This window comes from Plodia interpunctella, chromosome 11 (genome assembly GCF_027563975.2).
Source record: "Plodia interpunctella isolate USDA-ARS_2022_Savannah chromosome 11, ilPloInte3.2, whole genome shotgun sequence".
NCBI classification, from domain to species: Eukaryota; Metazoa; Arthropoda; class Insecta; order Lepidoptera; family Pyralidae; genus Plodia; species Plodia interpunctella.
In genome coordinates this window covers 8,181,455-8,197,491 of record NC_071304.1, presented here as the reverse complement: position 1 = coordinate 8,197,491, position 16,037 = coordinate 8,181,455, and the positions used below count along the sequence as shown (strand labels likewise).

General features: G+C 34.3%; 1 protein-coding gene across 1 annotated transcript in view; it reads right to left on the bottom strand.

Annotated features, from left to right (window-relative positions):
* LOC128673697 (uncharacterized protein) overlaps positions 1 to 12,177 on the bottom strand; it is a 50,413-nt gene extending 38,236 nt beyond the window's left edge. Inside the window, exon 1 of the mRNA XM_053751725.2 lies at positions 12,016 to 12,177. Coding sequence (XP_053607700.1) covers positions 12,016 to 12,032 — 17 coding nt within the window. The 5' untranslated portion in view covers positions 12,033 to 12,177. The remainder of the gene's footprint in view (positions 1 to 12,015) is intronic.
* Between the last annotated feature and the right edge of the window lie 3,860 nt (positions 12,178 to 16,037).

Below are 16,037 nucleotides of genomic sequence, written 5' to 3'. Positions count from 1 at the left end.
TTACATTATTTAAAGGCGGGAACATCACGCTGTGACTATGATTTGTTTGTTTCACATGCTTCATAGGAAATTTCGATACAGTAGCAATACTAATTCAGATTTTAGATATTGCTTGCTATGCTATCTGGAACATTATCTTTGGCGTAACATTAGTAGGTAATAACAGCACATAATATTAATATAACGTCCATATTAGTACTTATTCGGATAATGATATCCCTACAACGATAACTGTTAACTGCATATTCCCTTAACTTAACCTTATTAAACCTCATTATAGCATTTTTATATGTTTGCATAAAAATAATGTTTTCCTCTTGTAGCTGTGGTTTTTACAGTTATATCCAGTAGCAGCGGTTGTTAGTGTGGAAACCAGTAAACAAACATACTGTTGACCTGTCATGTTAATTTTTACGCGGATTTGACATGTATGGCGCGAGGGACCCGTTGTAGTACAGTCTATTGCAAATAAAGTTATGTGTTCTATTCCGTGGAAATAAAGGGCAGTTTGCTTTAACTTTGATTTTTCATGATTGTATATAAGATTGTACATCTTGATAGCTTACTTCGTTTCTGTCCGACTGACCCTTGTCAGTAACTAGAAATTCTATATTTAATTAGTTAATTTTACCAAAAGATTTATATTTAACCAAATAAGCAAAATTCTTGCCATGTATGTTTGAGATAATCATCTTAAACATACATGGCAAGAATTTTGCTTAGCATGAGAGAGAGACGACGTAAACCCTAGTAATGCTAGAACACTAGATCTATTTAGTAATTAATTAGTAATAATGATAAAATAGTAAGTAATTTAAAAAGTAATATTTTTCTGAAAACAGCGTCAAATGAGACAAGTTTCTTCAATAAAAATAAAGTGTTAATTATAAGATTGAGTTGTCACCATCGACTCGCAAGCGATCGACCGGCGACGCCATGTCACGCAATTTTAACTCCAAGTCACTTCACTGGATGGATTCCACACGTCATAGGAACCGGTCTTTTATGGACTCGCTTGGTTTTCTTACGACCCGACTGGCTTGGCATATTTCCATGAGGGACAAAGTTTTAATTGTTTAAAAATAAGGCTGGGATGGATACAAGACGGAATGGTTGGTGATGGATGGAAAACATGGATGGATAGATTTGGTAACGAAATCTGTGTTGATAGCTTTTTTTTTAATTTTGTTAAAAAAAGGTGGCAATAATCAAGGCAGGCGAAAGTTACTTCAAAAAGTATTCCGCCTGAATTACCAGGAAAATGGCGATTTCATTCATTCCATCCACAAGAACTTGCACATAACAAAAAAACAATAAAAGCAATAAATTAATTCTCATTTTAAAAACAACATATAATTTCCAATTCAGTAATAAATCCTCGACCAATCAGCTCCCGTTTTCTACGTTTCGTTGCGCGGTAAATTACATTCTCTAACTAGGTCACGCAATATTTATAGGGTTATTGTCTGACAAATATAGGAGGTGCATGCACCACTGGGAAAATGCTGGTTTTCGAGTGTATGGCCCTTACTCACCTAATTTGACAGTCGAGTGAAACTCAATCATGAGACTTAAATTAGCAGACACGATTCTGAATTAGAATTAGGTACGACTTTTAAGGCGTTTTAGAGCATGCTTGTTATTCACTAGCTTTTGCCCGCGGCTTCACCCGCATGAATTTATCTGCGAAAGCGGAACGGACATGATTTTCATACAAAGTTTCACCCCCCATGATAGTGGTTTGGGGGGTTGAGTTTTGAAAAACAAAAAGCCTATGTTTAATTGGGGACTTTAACTATATGCATACCAAATTTCATCAAAATCGGTCGAGCCGACAGACAGACTGTCGCATTTATAATATTAGTATGGATTTTAAAGCGTCGTTGAGAGTTTTTCTTCACATTGTGAAAGTACCTTGGAAATACTTCACATAATTTTCTGCATATAATTAGAAATTCCGTACTATGCTTGAAATGCAAGAATTTTGATAGGAAGTATTATAGTTTTGCATTACACAATGTAGTCTCAGTTAACTAAATCGAAAACGGTGGCCATGAAAATTGGTTCAGACAACTGTGAGCACAGTTTTTTTTTTAATTTTCGCTAAGAATTAAAAGAAATTGATAAAAATGTAATGGTAATGCCTGTGTACGGGTACATAGCGCCTTAAGTAGAAACCAATTTTAAGATTCAAGTTTATGCACCTTAAAACATGAGTCACAAAACACTACGGCATTAGTCAACGGTTTCCAAACATTATTAACCACAAAGGCACGACTGAGAACCATTACAATATTCCCATCTGGAACAATTCGTTTGGATGTAATTGGCATTGGCTGGGAAAGTTTGGGGGCCACTGTTTTAGCTAAGTTTAGTTTCAGACAATGGGCTTATTCTGTCTGAGAGCTACAGTTTGAAATCTATCTGCTTTCTGCAGACCTCATATAATATTTACTGAAGGGAAAATCTGATCTTTGCTTGGTTTCCATTATTTAAATGTCATTAAAATGTTGAAATGGGTATTTAAATTTCCTTGCATTGAGGATTGCCATTGTAGTGCAGAGGTGTGATGCTGCCAGCCTTCTTGGAACCCTTTACGTGCTGGTACCTCTTTTTACTCATAATATTAGCCTAATTTTTAATGATTTTTTTAGTTAAGTTCATTTTAGTTTTGTATAAAATTGAATTTATAATAAAAGCTTGTGTATAAGATAAGTTAAACATAACATTGATAGGAAACAAATAAACGCAAATTCAATTTGGAACTTCTGTCATGAAACAATACTTCACAGTCCTATTCATAAAAATCCGTCTACTCTCCTAAAAGGAGAGTTCCCTTTATGCAAATTGTTGACGTCATTAAAGGAGCAAAACGGAAAATATTTACAATGTATACGTTTCTCTTCATTTTCAGTAAGTTCACTAGTCAGATATATAAACGTTAGGACACAATATTCAATTAATTTATTCAAAGACCGCAAACCTCATGCGTGCCAGTATAGATAGGTATACTATTATTTTAAAGAGGTAAGCGTTTGTGAGTTTTTATGTTTCAGGCGGGTAATCTCCGAAACTACTGAACCGATTTCAAAACTTCTTTCTCCATTAGAAAGGTACATTATCCAAGATTGCTACATTTTATCTCAAAATTCCCACGAGAGCGAAGCCCCGGGCAACATCTAGTTTTCAGATAACTAAATATGCCGAAAGTCGGGTGAAGTTGAGGGGAAAAAGAAGGAAAGAGGTCCCCGGGCTCCGACGCTCTATGGCGGAGGAAAGAACCGGGAATACGCCCAGGTGAGAGAGAAAGAGAGATTCAATCAATTAATTCAATAATAATAGGTATAAAATGTCATAAAATCATAAAATTAGCAACGGTTTTTCACTCACGCGAACAATTAAAAACTATCTGATGTAGACTGCCACTGAGCTGTTAGATTACGTGTCAGATCCATCGTTTAGATAGACAATATCTGCAGTAAGTGCATTATTACGCAGATAACCGAGAGAACCGGGGAAGCACAGCTAATGGCGGCATTGTTGGAAGGAATTTGACATTGACCCAAATCCATAAATTATGAGAAAGTCGCGATCGGAAAACGTTCTTTTTACACTTGCATTTGAGATACTACAGTTAAACCAGCCAATATTTACTTTAGTTTTAACTATATAGCGGCTCGTCCCGGCTTCGTTCGGGTAAAAACATAATAAATGATACACCTAAACTTAGCTCTCAGGAGTCACAATATCTATTGGTGAAAACCGCATGGAATACCGTGCAGTAGTTTTTGAGTTTATCGCGCATAGACACAGCGCAGCAGAGAACTTTTTCCATACTAATATTACAAAGAGAAAAGATTTGTATTTTTGTTTGTAATATATAAACTGTTTGTAATATATCTACCAATCATAAATTTTTTACAGTACCTACTTACATCAATTTTCATAAAACACTTGGCGAAGGAAATTCCTATTTTAATGGCAAGTTGTATTTTATGAGTATGTAATTATTATAGACAGGTATGTAGTTACTTAAATAGTCGTGTGGAAATAGTAAAATTACACGCAATACTTAAGTCATAACATTTTAATATTTATAGAATTATATAAATCTAAAATAAGACCATAATTATCTTTTATATCACAAGAGAGTGGTATAAGCAAATTAAGTTAAATGTTAAATTAAAAAATATGTCTTGATTTGTGACGATCTACTTCAATAAAATTTAAATAGGTAAAAACCCAAAATTGAACTACTTGCAGTGGCGGATGACTTAAATTTTTGAAATTCCATTGTAAAAGCGGTTACATTATTAAGCGGGGTCTATCTTTGAATGGTGGTAATGCAAATACATACTTAACTATAATTATGTTGGAAAAGGAATCCCATACATTTACATGGAAGCATGACTGGGATCCGCACGACAGATCACGACAGAATTTTTTGAGCAGTCTCCAGACAAACAAGTTATAAATTACGACACGATATAGTAGCATTACTTATTTTCCAATCACTTAATCCTCATCACATTAAGCGACTACTTTAAGATTGAATTTGATGCTTAATGCACTATTGCCTAACGCAACATTTTAAATTCCACAGTGTAATTAGCGAAGACCGGCCTCGCTCGGGTAAAACCAAAATAAATTAAACACCTACTTAAACCTTCCATAGGAATCACATTATATATGTAGGAAACCTAGTTTTTGAGTTTAACGCGGTTATACAGACTGTAAGACGAAATAAGGGGACTTCTATTCCTAATGCAATGAAATAGGGGGTGCAAGTTTATGTTGAAAAACCACACACTTTTCGAGCATTACATTATTTTCTAAAAGAAGAAAAAGAGTTCTCGAAATTCAATCACTAGGGGGTACAATACAAATATAAATAACCCTATATACTTTTTGCCGAGATAGTATTGAGAGTAACAGACAGCAAGGAATTGTAATATCAACATCACTCGTGAAGTTTGGACAAACATTCTCAATTTGTGGCGTAGTGACAAATCCATAGAGACGAACGTCTATATCTGGGTATTTTGAACTGTCTATGCTAATTTGGTCCATTACGTATGCAAACATAGTCCAAAATACCGATATGTTTAGTGTGAGAATTTTGCGCTCAATTTAGCATAGGCGGCGTGTGATGTGATGTACCTATGTAGAATGAGGATGTGCCTTTCAAAATATATATCATTTATGGTTTTTAAAAGCGTTATTTATGGGATTTTTCGTGGTTACCCGCGAAATTCAAAATACTCGTTTATTTTTTCATAAATAATAACCATTAAAATCCTTTCATCTCTAATTACTCCTGCGATGACGGTCCCTATTTTGGTTCTACTTATGTGCCGAGGATTGCACCTACCTATTTTGAGGCGCACTGTTTTAAATCGGCAACATGTTTTCCAGCCAGTACAGTAGTACATCAACCGTTCATTGCAATTTCGCCTATTTTGCCATCCACATAGAAGCAACAACGCTCTCAACAATGTGGCAACTCGACATGCAGTAGACTATACTTATGGAAATCTTGATTTATGAACGTCTAAAAATAACTACAATAGGTCTTCCTAACCAGTAATGCAATCTTCGATAACTATGCATTCTATGACCCGTGTCCACGATATGAAACGTCATCTGTAATGTATAATGATTTTTAATATTAACTTGTACTCTGGCAAAGGCCTGCGAGGTTTTGTTTCGTCGTAAACTCCATCAATTCATGTTTCCATGGTTACGACTTGAAAAAATATTAGTATTTTCAATTGTAACGAATAAAACAAGTTGGATGACCATATTTTCTTCTGTAATTTATGTAAAACAAGATGTTGCCCGGGGCTTCGCTCTCGTTGGAATTTGGAGATAAAATGTAGCCTATAGCCATCTTGGATAATGTACCTTTCTAATGGTCAAAGAATTTTTGAAATCGGTTCCGTAGTTTCGGAGATTACCCGCCTCAAACATACAAACTCACTAACGCTTACCTCTTTATAATAATAGTATAGATATATTGCACAATATACACTTTATTAGTGTGCTGCTAACAGTATTTATTAATGTAATTATTATTTAGCTTGCTTCCTCGCCGTCACGGTTTGCCATATCGGAGAATGTTACGGTCATCAGGAAAGTGAAGCGATAACAGCTAATGATGTGTTTACATGCATAATGGAATTAAACTCGTAAAAGGCGCATTGAAAGTTAGAATTAAAAAAGCAAATATAAAACATATGAATACTTTAAAAATTGTCGAATAGTTTTCATATAACGCTCGGTCGTCACTTTGTCGAAAATCGTCCAGAAAACCAAACAGTTCGTACTTTATGTTTAAAATAACATTCACAAAATTTGTTCATCTATATACTATCTATGTTATTATTATAAAACGGTTACCGCGTTTGTGAGTTTGTATGTTTGAGGCGGGTAATCTCCGAAACTATCGATTTCAAATTTTTTTTCACCATTAGAAAGGTACATTATCCAAGATTGGATGGCTATATTTAATCTCAAAATTCCCACGGAAGCGAAGCCCCAGGCAACATCTAGTGATTTAATAAAGGCGGCAGCGTGTGGTTAGGCTCGGAATTAGGACCCTGGGCTCCGACGCTCAACGAAACAAATGGTGTGAAAGGGATAGTTCTATAAAGCTTATAGAGCACAAATAAATCTCAATCCGAACTAATATTATAAAGGCGGAAGTAAGTTTGTTTGTTACCTCTTCACTCTTTATTTACTTAACCAATCTTCTTGAAATTTTGCTCTTGTCCCGGAAAAATGACTACTCCTGTGGGAAATACAAGCAGGTCGAGAAGACCGTGGAAGATAATAATGACAATTCCTTGAATGTCCCGCTTTACAACACCAACACATCCAGTAATGAAATTGATAGTTATTTAACTTAACGAGCGATCCAAGTTACATGATGCATAAAAACATCTAATTGCTTAGGCCAGAGGTTTTCAAACTTATTGTACCTACGAGCTACGAAAACAAAGTTAAAGTTGTTCAACTAAGCTACATAGAATAAAATAGAATAGAATTTGAAAGCGGAGATAACTTTGTTTCAAGCATTACATTTGTTTTTACTTGTACTGTGCTGCGTGTTGTATATTTGAGCAAATAAACGTTTTTGGAATATACAGATTACAGTAGAAAAGCTGGCCCTGGGCTCCGCCGACGCTTCACGGCTGAGGAAGAAACTGTTAATAAAAGTGAGGCCACTTTGAGGACCCGTGGCTCAGGCGGAAACAGCAAAAACCGGCCGCAGCTCTCGGGCGCAGGAACTGGGAGAGCCGCTCGCCTATTATTAGATCCACTGGGAAGACCAGCCCGAGTCATCTTCCCGATGACACCTACTTTTTGCCCCATGTGAAACACTTACGAGAATACTGATGAGTGTAGTTTGCAACATCTCTCTTCGTAGTCGTATTCCTCATGGCTGAGGGTCGTGGTCATTACGTGGAATGAAACAAACACAACAACGTTCTTGGCATTCTTAATGGAGTTGTTTGCCATTGCCTTCTCCATTTCACACACAAGTTAACAATAATCAATCAGTGCAGGTTTCCTCACGATGTTTTCCTTCACCGGAAGCAAGTGGTGGTCGATGAAAACTACTATACATGAGTCAGATTGGTATACAAACTCATGTGACTGATGTGACACGAGTCACGAGGATTTCGAACCTATGGGACCTTTCGATCCACATGTTTGCAACATGCCTCTGGTCAAAAAATAGTGCTATGTGTACCAAATTAACAAAAAATACTTATTAAATATTAACAAGGAGTCAAAAAGCTGTGCGGTTTACGTGTTTAATAATTTATTACTGTAAACATGGTACAGACGACCTCGGTGGCGCAGTGGTAAAGTGCTTGCCTCTGAACCGAGAGGGACCGTCAATTAAATGTTTATCTATATAATGTATTTGTTATAAAATATAGTATCGTTGAGTTAGTATCCCATAACACAAGTCTCGAACTTAATTTGGGGCTAGCTCAATCTGTGTGATTTGTCCTTATACATATATTTATTTATTTATTTACATGGTATGGTATTTGATAAAAGCTGGAATACCAGGAAACTAGGGTTGTCACATGGGTTTTGTTTATTTTGTCTCCATTTACCTTCGCACCCTGTGAGTCAGCCAGTGACACACCCACAATCAGGGTAACAGACAGACTGACGACACACTCTTGAAACTAAATTCTCCAAATACCCATTTTAGTCACTGAATTTTTCGTGATAGGACATCAAGGGACAAATGGTGCGGAACAACGGGAATAGATGGAACGATCAAGAATGGACTCATATTAGATTAAGTAACATTGTAACATTATGTGAAAAGCGATACGTCACGTCATCAATATATAAAATGCTTCCGTAGTTTTCTGACAAACAACTCAATGCCAAAACTATTGAGTTTAGAAATTTGAGTTGAGTGTAGGGGATCATTAAGAGAGGAATTCCCAATAAATTCCCGGGAAAGTGAAATAACGGAATGTTTACACGCGAAGCAAGTTGCGAGCAAGAGCTAGTTTTGGCTGCACCAATAATAAACTATTCGCAAATCATGAAAATGAGTCTTCTTCCGTGACGTCCTTAACAACTGTTTGCACATGCGCGATATTTGCTTTTATTGTTTTATTTTATCCTAATAATAAGTGATGAAGTTGTGTGAAGCTGTCCTTATCCTTCTTGTTAATAAATCGTGACAGATCTTAATGAAAGTTGAACGTCTTTGTTCCTAACTGAGTAATCTTACCAGTTGATCTACTGCAATTACTTTCCCAATAGAATTACTGATAGCAAAATTTTGAATATCAAAGACCGAGATATAACTATAACTAAATTTCTCTTAAACGCCTGCACTTAAAATAATGTATTTAACTCACTGAAAATTGGTGCAGTCTAACGATTTAAAGCGTCTAGTGCCTCCATTAGAGCACTTTCTACATTAATCTGCAGTTAAGTAGCGCGTGTGAAATGTATTTTATTTTCGGAAACCCACAAGGTTGTGTAGTGTTTGGTGACTCACTGTCGTTTATTTCATACTAGCTGCGCCGCGGGGCTTCGCTCCTGTGGGAATTTCGGGATAAAAAGTACCCTATGTGGTAGCTGTTTGTTTTAGCTAATAAATTTTGTAAGATTAATGCTCGATTGATTTTCACTTTAGCTGCCAACTAATGAGATACCTATAATTAATATTAACTGCAGACGTTTCTAAAGCTATAAAACGTAAAAGTTTATTTATTTTATTTGCAGTAAAAGTAATATTTCAAAAGTTAGATAAAAGCTGCTTTCTTTAGATAATTTACGTAAGACACAGCACGTGCGATGTTTATTTGAAATTTGATATTGTTGAAGGGATGAAGGGTTTAGTAAACTGTTTATTAACCATGCATGTTATAAATTTTGATGTTATTTGTTATAAATTTTGTACGTATAATGTTTTTGCAGTATTTTTTTCATAAGTATTTTGTGAAAAATGTGGTGTTGAATAAGCTACCTTGATTTAAAGAAAAAATGGACAACACTCAACGTAGGTATCGGTGTGTACCGGCGGGTCCTATGGACATAAACACAGAAACAGTCACAAACACACCAAAAGCCGCAGGCTTTTGTGACAGTAAGTACAAATATTTGTCTCCGCTGGGAATCGAACTCCGGACCTTCAGAATCAGATAGCGCACGGGCGTAGCCACTACACCAGAGAGTACGTCAAAGAATTTGCTAGGTTACTTTTAAACTACTACAAAGAATCACTACATATTATATACCAAGTCGCTACTCTTTGTCTGTTATGTATGCTTGGATTTTGATGCGGGATTTTTTAATATGACTGATACGCGACGAAGGTTTCGGTGTATAGTATAGTTATCAATAAATAGTCTACTTCATTTATCATCATCAACATGCTCTAAAACATTTTACATTAAAACTCTCACATAGAATGAGATGGCAATGCCAAGCACTTCACACGAGCAGTAGAGCGACTAAATGCGTAAATTATGTTTTCTTCACGGGAAATAAACGCACCACATTTGCTTCTCATTAACTGTCGGCGGTGGGCGATCACCACAGAGTCAATAACTACATATTCTTTTTGTTTCTCTTTTTGTACGATCTTCTGTTTCATCGTATACGAGTAGCTAATATAGTTTCTTTGTGGCAATGACGGCTGTAGACTGTCATTAGCAAAATCATGTAACAATCATGTTTACAATGTTATTGTTGTAAATTTGTATGTATCTGAATTAACGAATAGGGTAATATTTCCAACGCAACACAAATTTTGTATAACATGCCTAGTAGGTACACGGAATATGACAACTTCCTAAAAAAATAATGATACAAGAACATCTTCGTATTCTTCTATTCGTATTTTATACATCTTCGTAAAAATTAGGAAACAGATCGGGATATGCATTTTTTACATCGCCCGTGGCCGACCACAGCTATAGTCGCGTAACTGCTACTATCGCAGTAGGATCTTGCGATAGGCTTAAAAGCAGATACATTGAAAGTAAGATACATTCGTTATTGGATCTCTTGATCCAATAAGCAATCATGATCACTCATACATAGCTACGAAATTTCCTATTCATAAAAAAGTTAAAACTTATTTTTTATTTTAGTGTGAACATTAACTTTAAATGATTGCACTTTTTCTTAACTTATTTTCGTAAAGAAAATTTGAATATCTCAATTTTACTCTGCTTGTTTATTTGTTTCGGAAAAAATATGGTTTAAACTTAAGCCAATTATACTTTAATTGGTTTATGTTTAAAACCATATTTTTTCGGAAAATTTTCTGTAAAATTGAGACATTCAAGTTTTCTTTTTCTTAAACTGAAAGATCAAATAAGTTAACTCACTTATAAATCAGACATAGAATGACGTACTATAGTCGATAAACTTCTTTAGAAAAATGACTTGTTATGTGTTAGGTATAATAAATTAATATAAAAATATGTCTTAGAACTTTCTCTTCGTTAATCAATCACGCAAAATCTGCTGAACAGAATATGGTACAATTTGGGGAGATTTTACCGTTAAGCACATACACTGTTTGGGTAGATAGTAGACCTTTTAAAATACATTTTGTACTTCATCTCGAAGTAAACACAACCGCCCCGCAAATACCTATAGCTAGATCAACATTTTACTTAAAAAAATATAGTCTTAAATATATGTTTGGGTGTAATTTATTCCTACTTCCCAGTTCATCATAAGTTTGTTGTATAATTAATCTCAAAGTCATAATTAGTAAGTGCACACTCTCACGTTATCTGCGTGCGAAATCTAACGCATTGTATAAATATGGGGTGGCCATTACTGTATAATGTTTAACCTATAATGACGAGTAAAAACACCGTAAATAGTTAAGGCAAAACATAACCATTTAACTAGATTCTGTTTTGTTTTTGTAACCATGAAATTTGATAAACGATGCCTTTTGTTGTTTCTCCTGAAAATTTGTGTGTTAATATTTTGTTAATGCTTATCATTGGACACTCAAATTGAATGGTATCATGTAATGGATAACATTAAGTTTATGTTCATAAATGGCATCAGTTTTCAAGTTTTTCATTTTTAATTTTATAATCCTTGGGTGTATTATCTAGAAAGAATGAAAAATTATTTATAACGGAATCCATTATTGAAGATATATTGTTATTTCTTGCACATATTTTAAAATTTACTGCTTATTTTTACAACATAACATGTTCATGATCATGTCTTCACACGAGTGTGTCGACCTCACTATACAAATCGTTTTATGCAGCAAGTCGTAAAATCTTCGAAGTTATCAGTCATTTTATACTTTGAGAACAGCGCTGCTAAACCTGACTGATAAGTTAGCTATAGCGCTAACTATCACTCAGATTCAGCTATTAAGACCATGCCGTACAGTCATTAAAAATTATTAAGTATGTATTTCATAAAAATCTTTGGCACTGTTTCAAAAATTAAAAAAAAACAAATAAAAAATAAACACTAACTTACCGTAAGAAGTTCCGCATGCTGGCTGGAAAATATCTGCCAAAGCTGTATTTAAAAATTTAAAATCACTTCGAAATTCGAAAACGGTATTCGGAATCACTCGTGTCGTAAGTTTCGGTTGGCGCGTGGATCGCGTGCGTTCGTTCAGAGCTCGACGTCGAGTCTGCTAGCCCAAGAGCCGGGTGCCTACTCTTGAACTTCAATTCAGGTTGCAATAGTTGCACACCGTTGCATTTTCTACAATCACATGCTACCCCTTCCGAGTCAATCACTCAAAAAGCTAGGGGATGCTTGTGAAAGATGAAAGAGTAAGAACTATCAAGTGTGATAAATTACTGTAAATTACCTAATGAATCTTTTTGATAATGCTTCGCGTATGTTTTGACAGTGTCATATTTTTGTAAGTTTGATTGTGTATGTATGTGTGTTATCGTTGCTCAGAAATAAATGAAATTGGACATTTAATAAAAATTGGCGAGTGTCTGTTTTTTAGTATTATTTATTTATTATTTGTGTGAATCGTTCTGGGTTTATTTTTCTGTGCAGTGCTGAGATTTATTTTAGTTCATTAATAGTTATTTGCTGTAGATTGAATTTGTTAATATAAGAACCAAATATTACAGTCACATAAATAGACATTTGTAAAACCACGTTTCATTATATTTACTGACATTTTTTTTTGTTGAAATATATTTTTTACTTTAAAAATTAACATATTTGCGTGACTCCTAATTTCCACGATAATTTTGATTCTTAAAGGATTAATTTAAATTTTAAATAATGTTATAATTTTGTAGCTTTACTTAAATACCTAAATAAACGTGGCATAAGTAGACCAAATGTTGCTATTATAGCAGTTTATTTGACATTACATAAAATTAATTCTCATGCATAAATGTACATAAATTTACAGGTAAGAAACAGCCCCATTGCATTGCAGGATCCTGTCAAAAACATACAAGCTTTACAGAATTATTGGAGCACTTAGTCATACTTAGTGTTAGTATAAGTCGTAGGGAGCCATGATCACGAATAAAATATGGTTATTTTATATACAAATCGTATACCGCAGCTTCGCTCACGGCCAAATGTGTCATATAAACTTTCACCCCAATTTACGTCATGTCATTGTAATTTATATCTTTGCGGATACAAATTTTAAAAAAATGCTAGATTACCAAATTTCAACAAAATCGGTTCACATGTTTAGCGGTGACAGCGCGACAGACAGACTTTTCCATTTGTAATAATGTAATGGATGTGTTTCTATGCGCTTCGACTACTTATTTATATTCTATATATACACGAAATGGGAAACATTAACGTCAGTAAATCATGATATTTGTACTGTAAACATGCAATATTTAGTTGAGGCTTGAGATTATACCTAGATCATAGCTAATAGGATCATTGTCGCCTCGTACCAGGATATCATCTTAATAAATCTTAAACTTTGACGACCCAGCGTGACATGAAAACATGCCACTGGCTTTTTTTTTTAGAAATCGATTGAGAATAATTCTCTGGAGTATTTTCAATCCATTTAAAAAAAGAAGGTTAATTTATATGTTTTTTTTTGCTGTGTGGGTGTAAAAATATAATAAATAGTTGAATTTTTTTTCAATGAAAGGATAATCACAATATGGAAAAAATGAGAAGGTGGTATTTAAGATACTTTCAGATTTTCTTAATTGTTTTTTATTAGAAAGAGCAATTGGTCATTTATCATATTAGTTTAATTAAATAATTTATCTCAAACGATTGCTCCACTAGGCTTTCTATTGATATAGGTATGTCTTATCATTTAATTACTCCACATTTAATAGTAGTTGACCAGTAACAGGTTTACAGCCTAAGTGGCAAGATATTAAATTAATTACATACAAACAGACAGACCAAACCCAAACATCCACAGAAAGCTACCGTATTGAGTGATGTATCCCGTTATTACTTGTCAATTCTATATCCTTACCTATTATAACGTATGTATGGGACGGGTTTTTGGTACGATTTGACCAATAGATGATGTTATTCATCTACATTCACATAAACCACTTAAAACTTCCTCAGGAATGACACTATCTAATATAAAAAAAAAACCGCATCAAAATCCGTTCCGTAATTTTAGAGGACTATGCTTATAGTATATACATGGGACAGACAGACAGCGGGAAGCGACTTCGTTTTATATGATAACATTTCTACGGTTTTTTCTATGATTTAACAATCAGCCAATTATAATACTATTTCATAGAAAAATATCAAATATTTTTCTTAAATTTCCTATATACATGGCTCAAACCTTCATTAGATAATTTATCGATCCTATACCATAACCATATAACTTAAGGGTGGAAAGATATACTTACGAGAATATCGCATGGATTAATTTTCTCCCGAAATAACTACCAACACTTATCTCTACTAGTAATAAAATATTGTTATATAATATTCTTATTATTCATAGCATACACTTTTATTTTCACATAATATATCGCGAGTAATGACTTTCGCTCTTTGATAGGAGTAATATCTGTGCTAATGTACAAATAATAGTTCAATTAAATCAAAAGTTAAAAAACCGTGATTACCTCAAATTATTATTCATGAGCAACTAACATAGTGCAATAGAAATAAATCGGCTTAAATTCTTAATGATATAGTGCGCACTGTTTTGATGGATAAATGCTTATATATAGGAACAATCTCGTCTAATAAATATGTATGTGGGCGAGAGTTGTTGTAGAATTTTCTAGAAAGAATATTGGTTCCGTATTTCGCAATATTTTTTTTCCTTTCTTTCTGGATTCGGGGAATCAATTGACAGATTTTTTGTAATTTATAATTGACTGTACTTCACTGTAATTATGACGGAATAGATACATAAACAAGTTTATATGTTAGACAAATTAAAAAACCCCCGACTTTCAATATTAATTTTGCTACAACTTTTGAACGGCTGAATCGATTTTGATCAAACATATCTAAGAACCACCAGCATAAAAATTAGCTATCAAATAAAAAAACCGCATCTAAATCGGTTCACCCGTTGATGAGCTACGGTGCCACGTACACAGACAGGCAGACACACTTAGCGGTCAAACTTATAACACCCCTCTGTTTGCGTCGGGGGTTAAAAATAATAATGATTGAGGTACGACCTACCTACTCAAAGATAAGTAGTGAGTTTGACTCGAACTTGGGCAGTTCAAAATTCCATCAGTTTTCATTTGGTGAAAGACGACGATTATTTTTGGCTTATTATTCCATTGTCTCACTAGACATTATACGAAATGTGTGAACGTAAAGATGGTTTCCACCCGGGCATAAATCATCCCTACGAACGCATTTCAAAGATTAAAATCAAAAATCAAATAATTCAATCACAAATTACACTTTCACATGCACTTTTTCACGCAATAGTCTCAATCAATTAACATTTACCGAAGCTACAAATTACAAGCATTTCGGAACGACCACTGCTCGGAAAAAACTTATTACACCTGTCTTCTTCCGACATGGGTTAACAAAATAGGGCTAAGTAGTCTTGTTAGCCGAGCGAAATGCGACGTAGAGAGAGATCTAATCACAAGCTATCTTGTATTTGTTACTGCAAAAATAAATCCCGGAGCACGGAAATTATTTTATACGGATTTAATTGGCTAAATCCCGGCTAATAGCGTAATTAGCGAACCATTCATTTAATTGGCTAACGAAGAAACGCTCTATGCTCGTGATGCTTATATTCTGTAATCTACAACATTTTGTACTTGCGTTTATTTAATTTATTTTAACATTAAACAGAGAAACTCAAATGATTATTGCATTTTGAAGAGAGTTTAAAATGTTATGAGTAATTTTCTGTCTGTGGTTATGTTAAATTCTCAGCATAGAAAATCTTAATTTACTTAAAAGTAATTAGTAATTATTATCTTCATTCATCTCTAAAATAATAAGCCGTGCCGTAGGACCAAACAGAATTTCCTCGGAATTAATTAAGAACATTATGAAAAAGGACGTTGTAG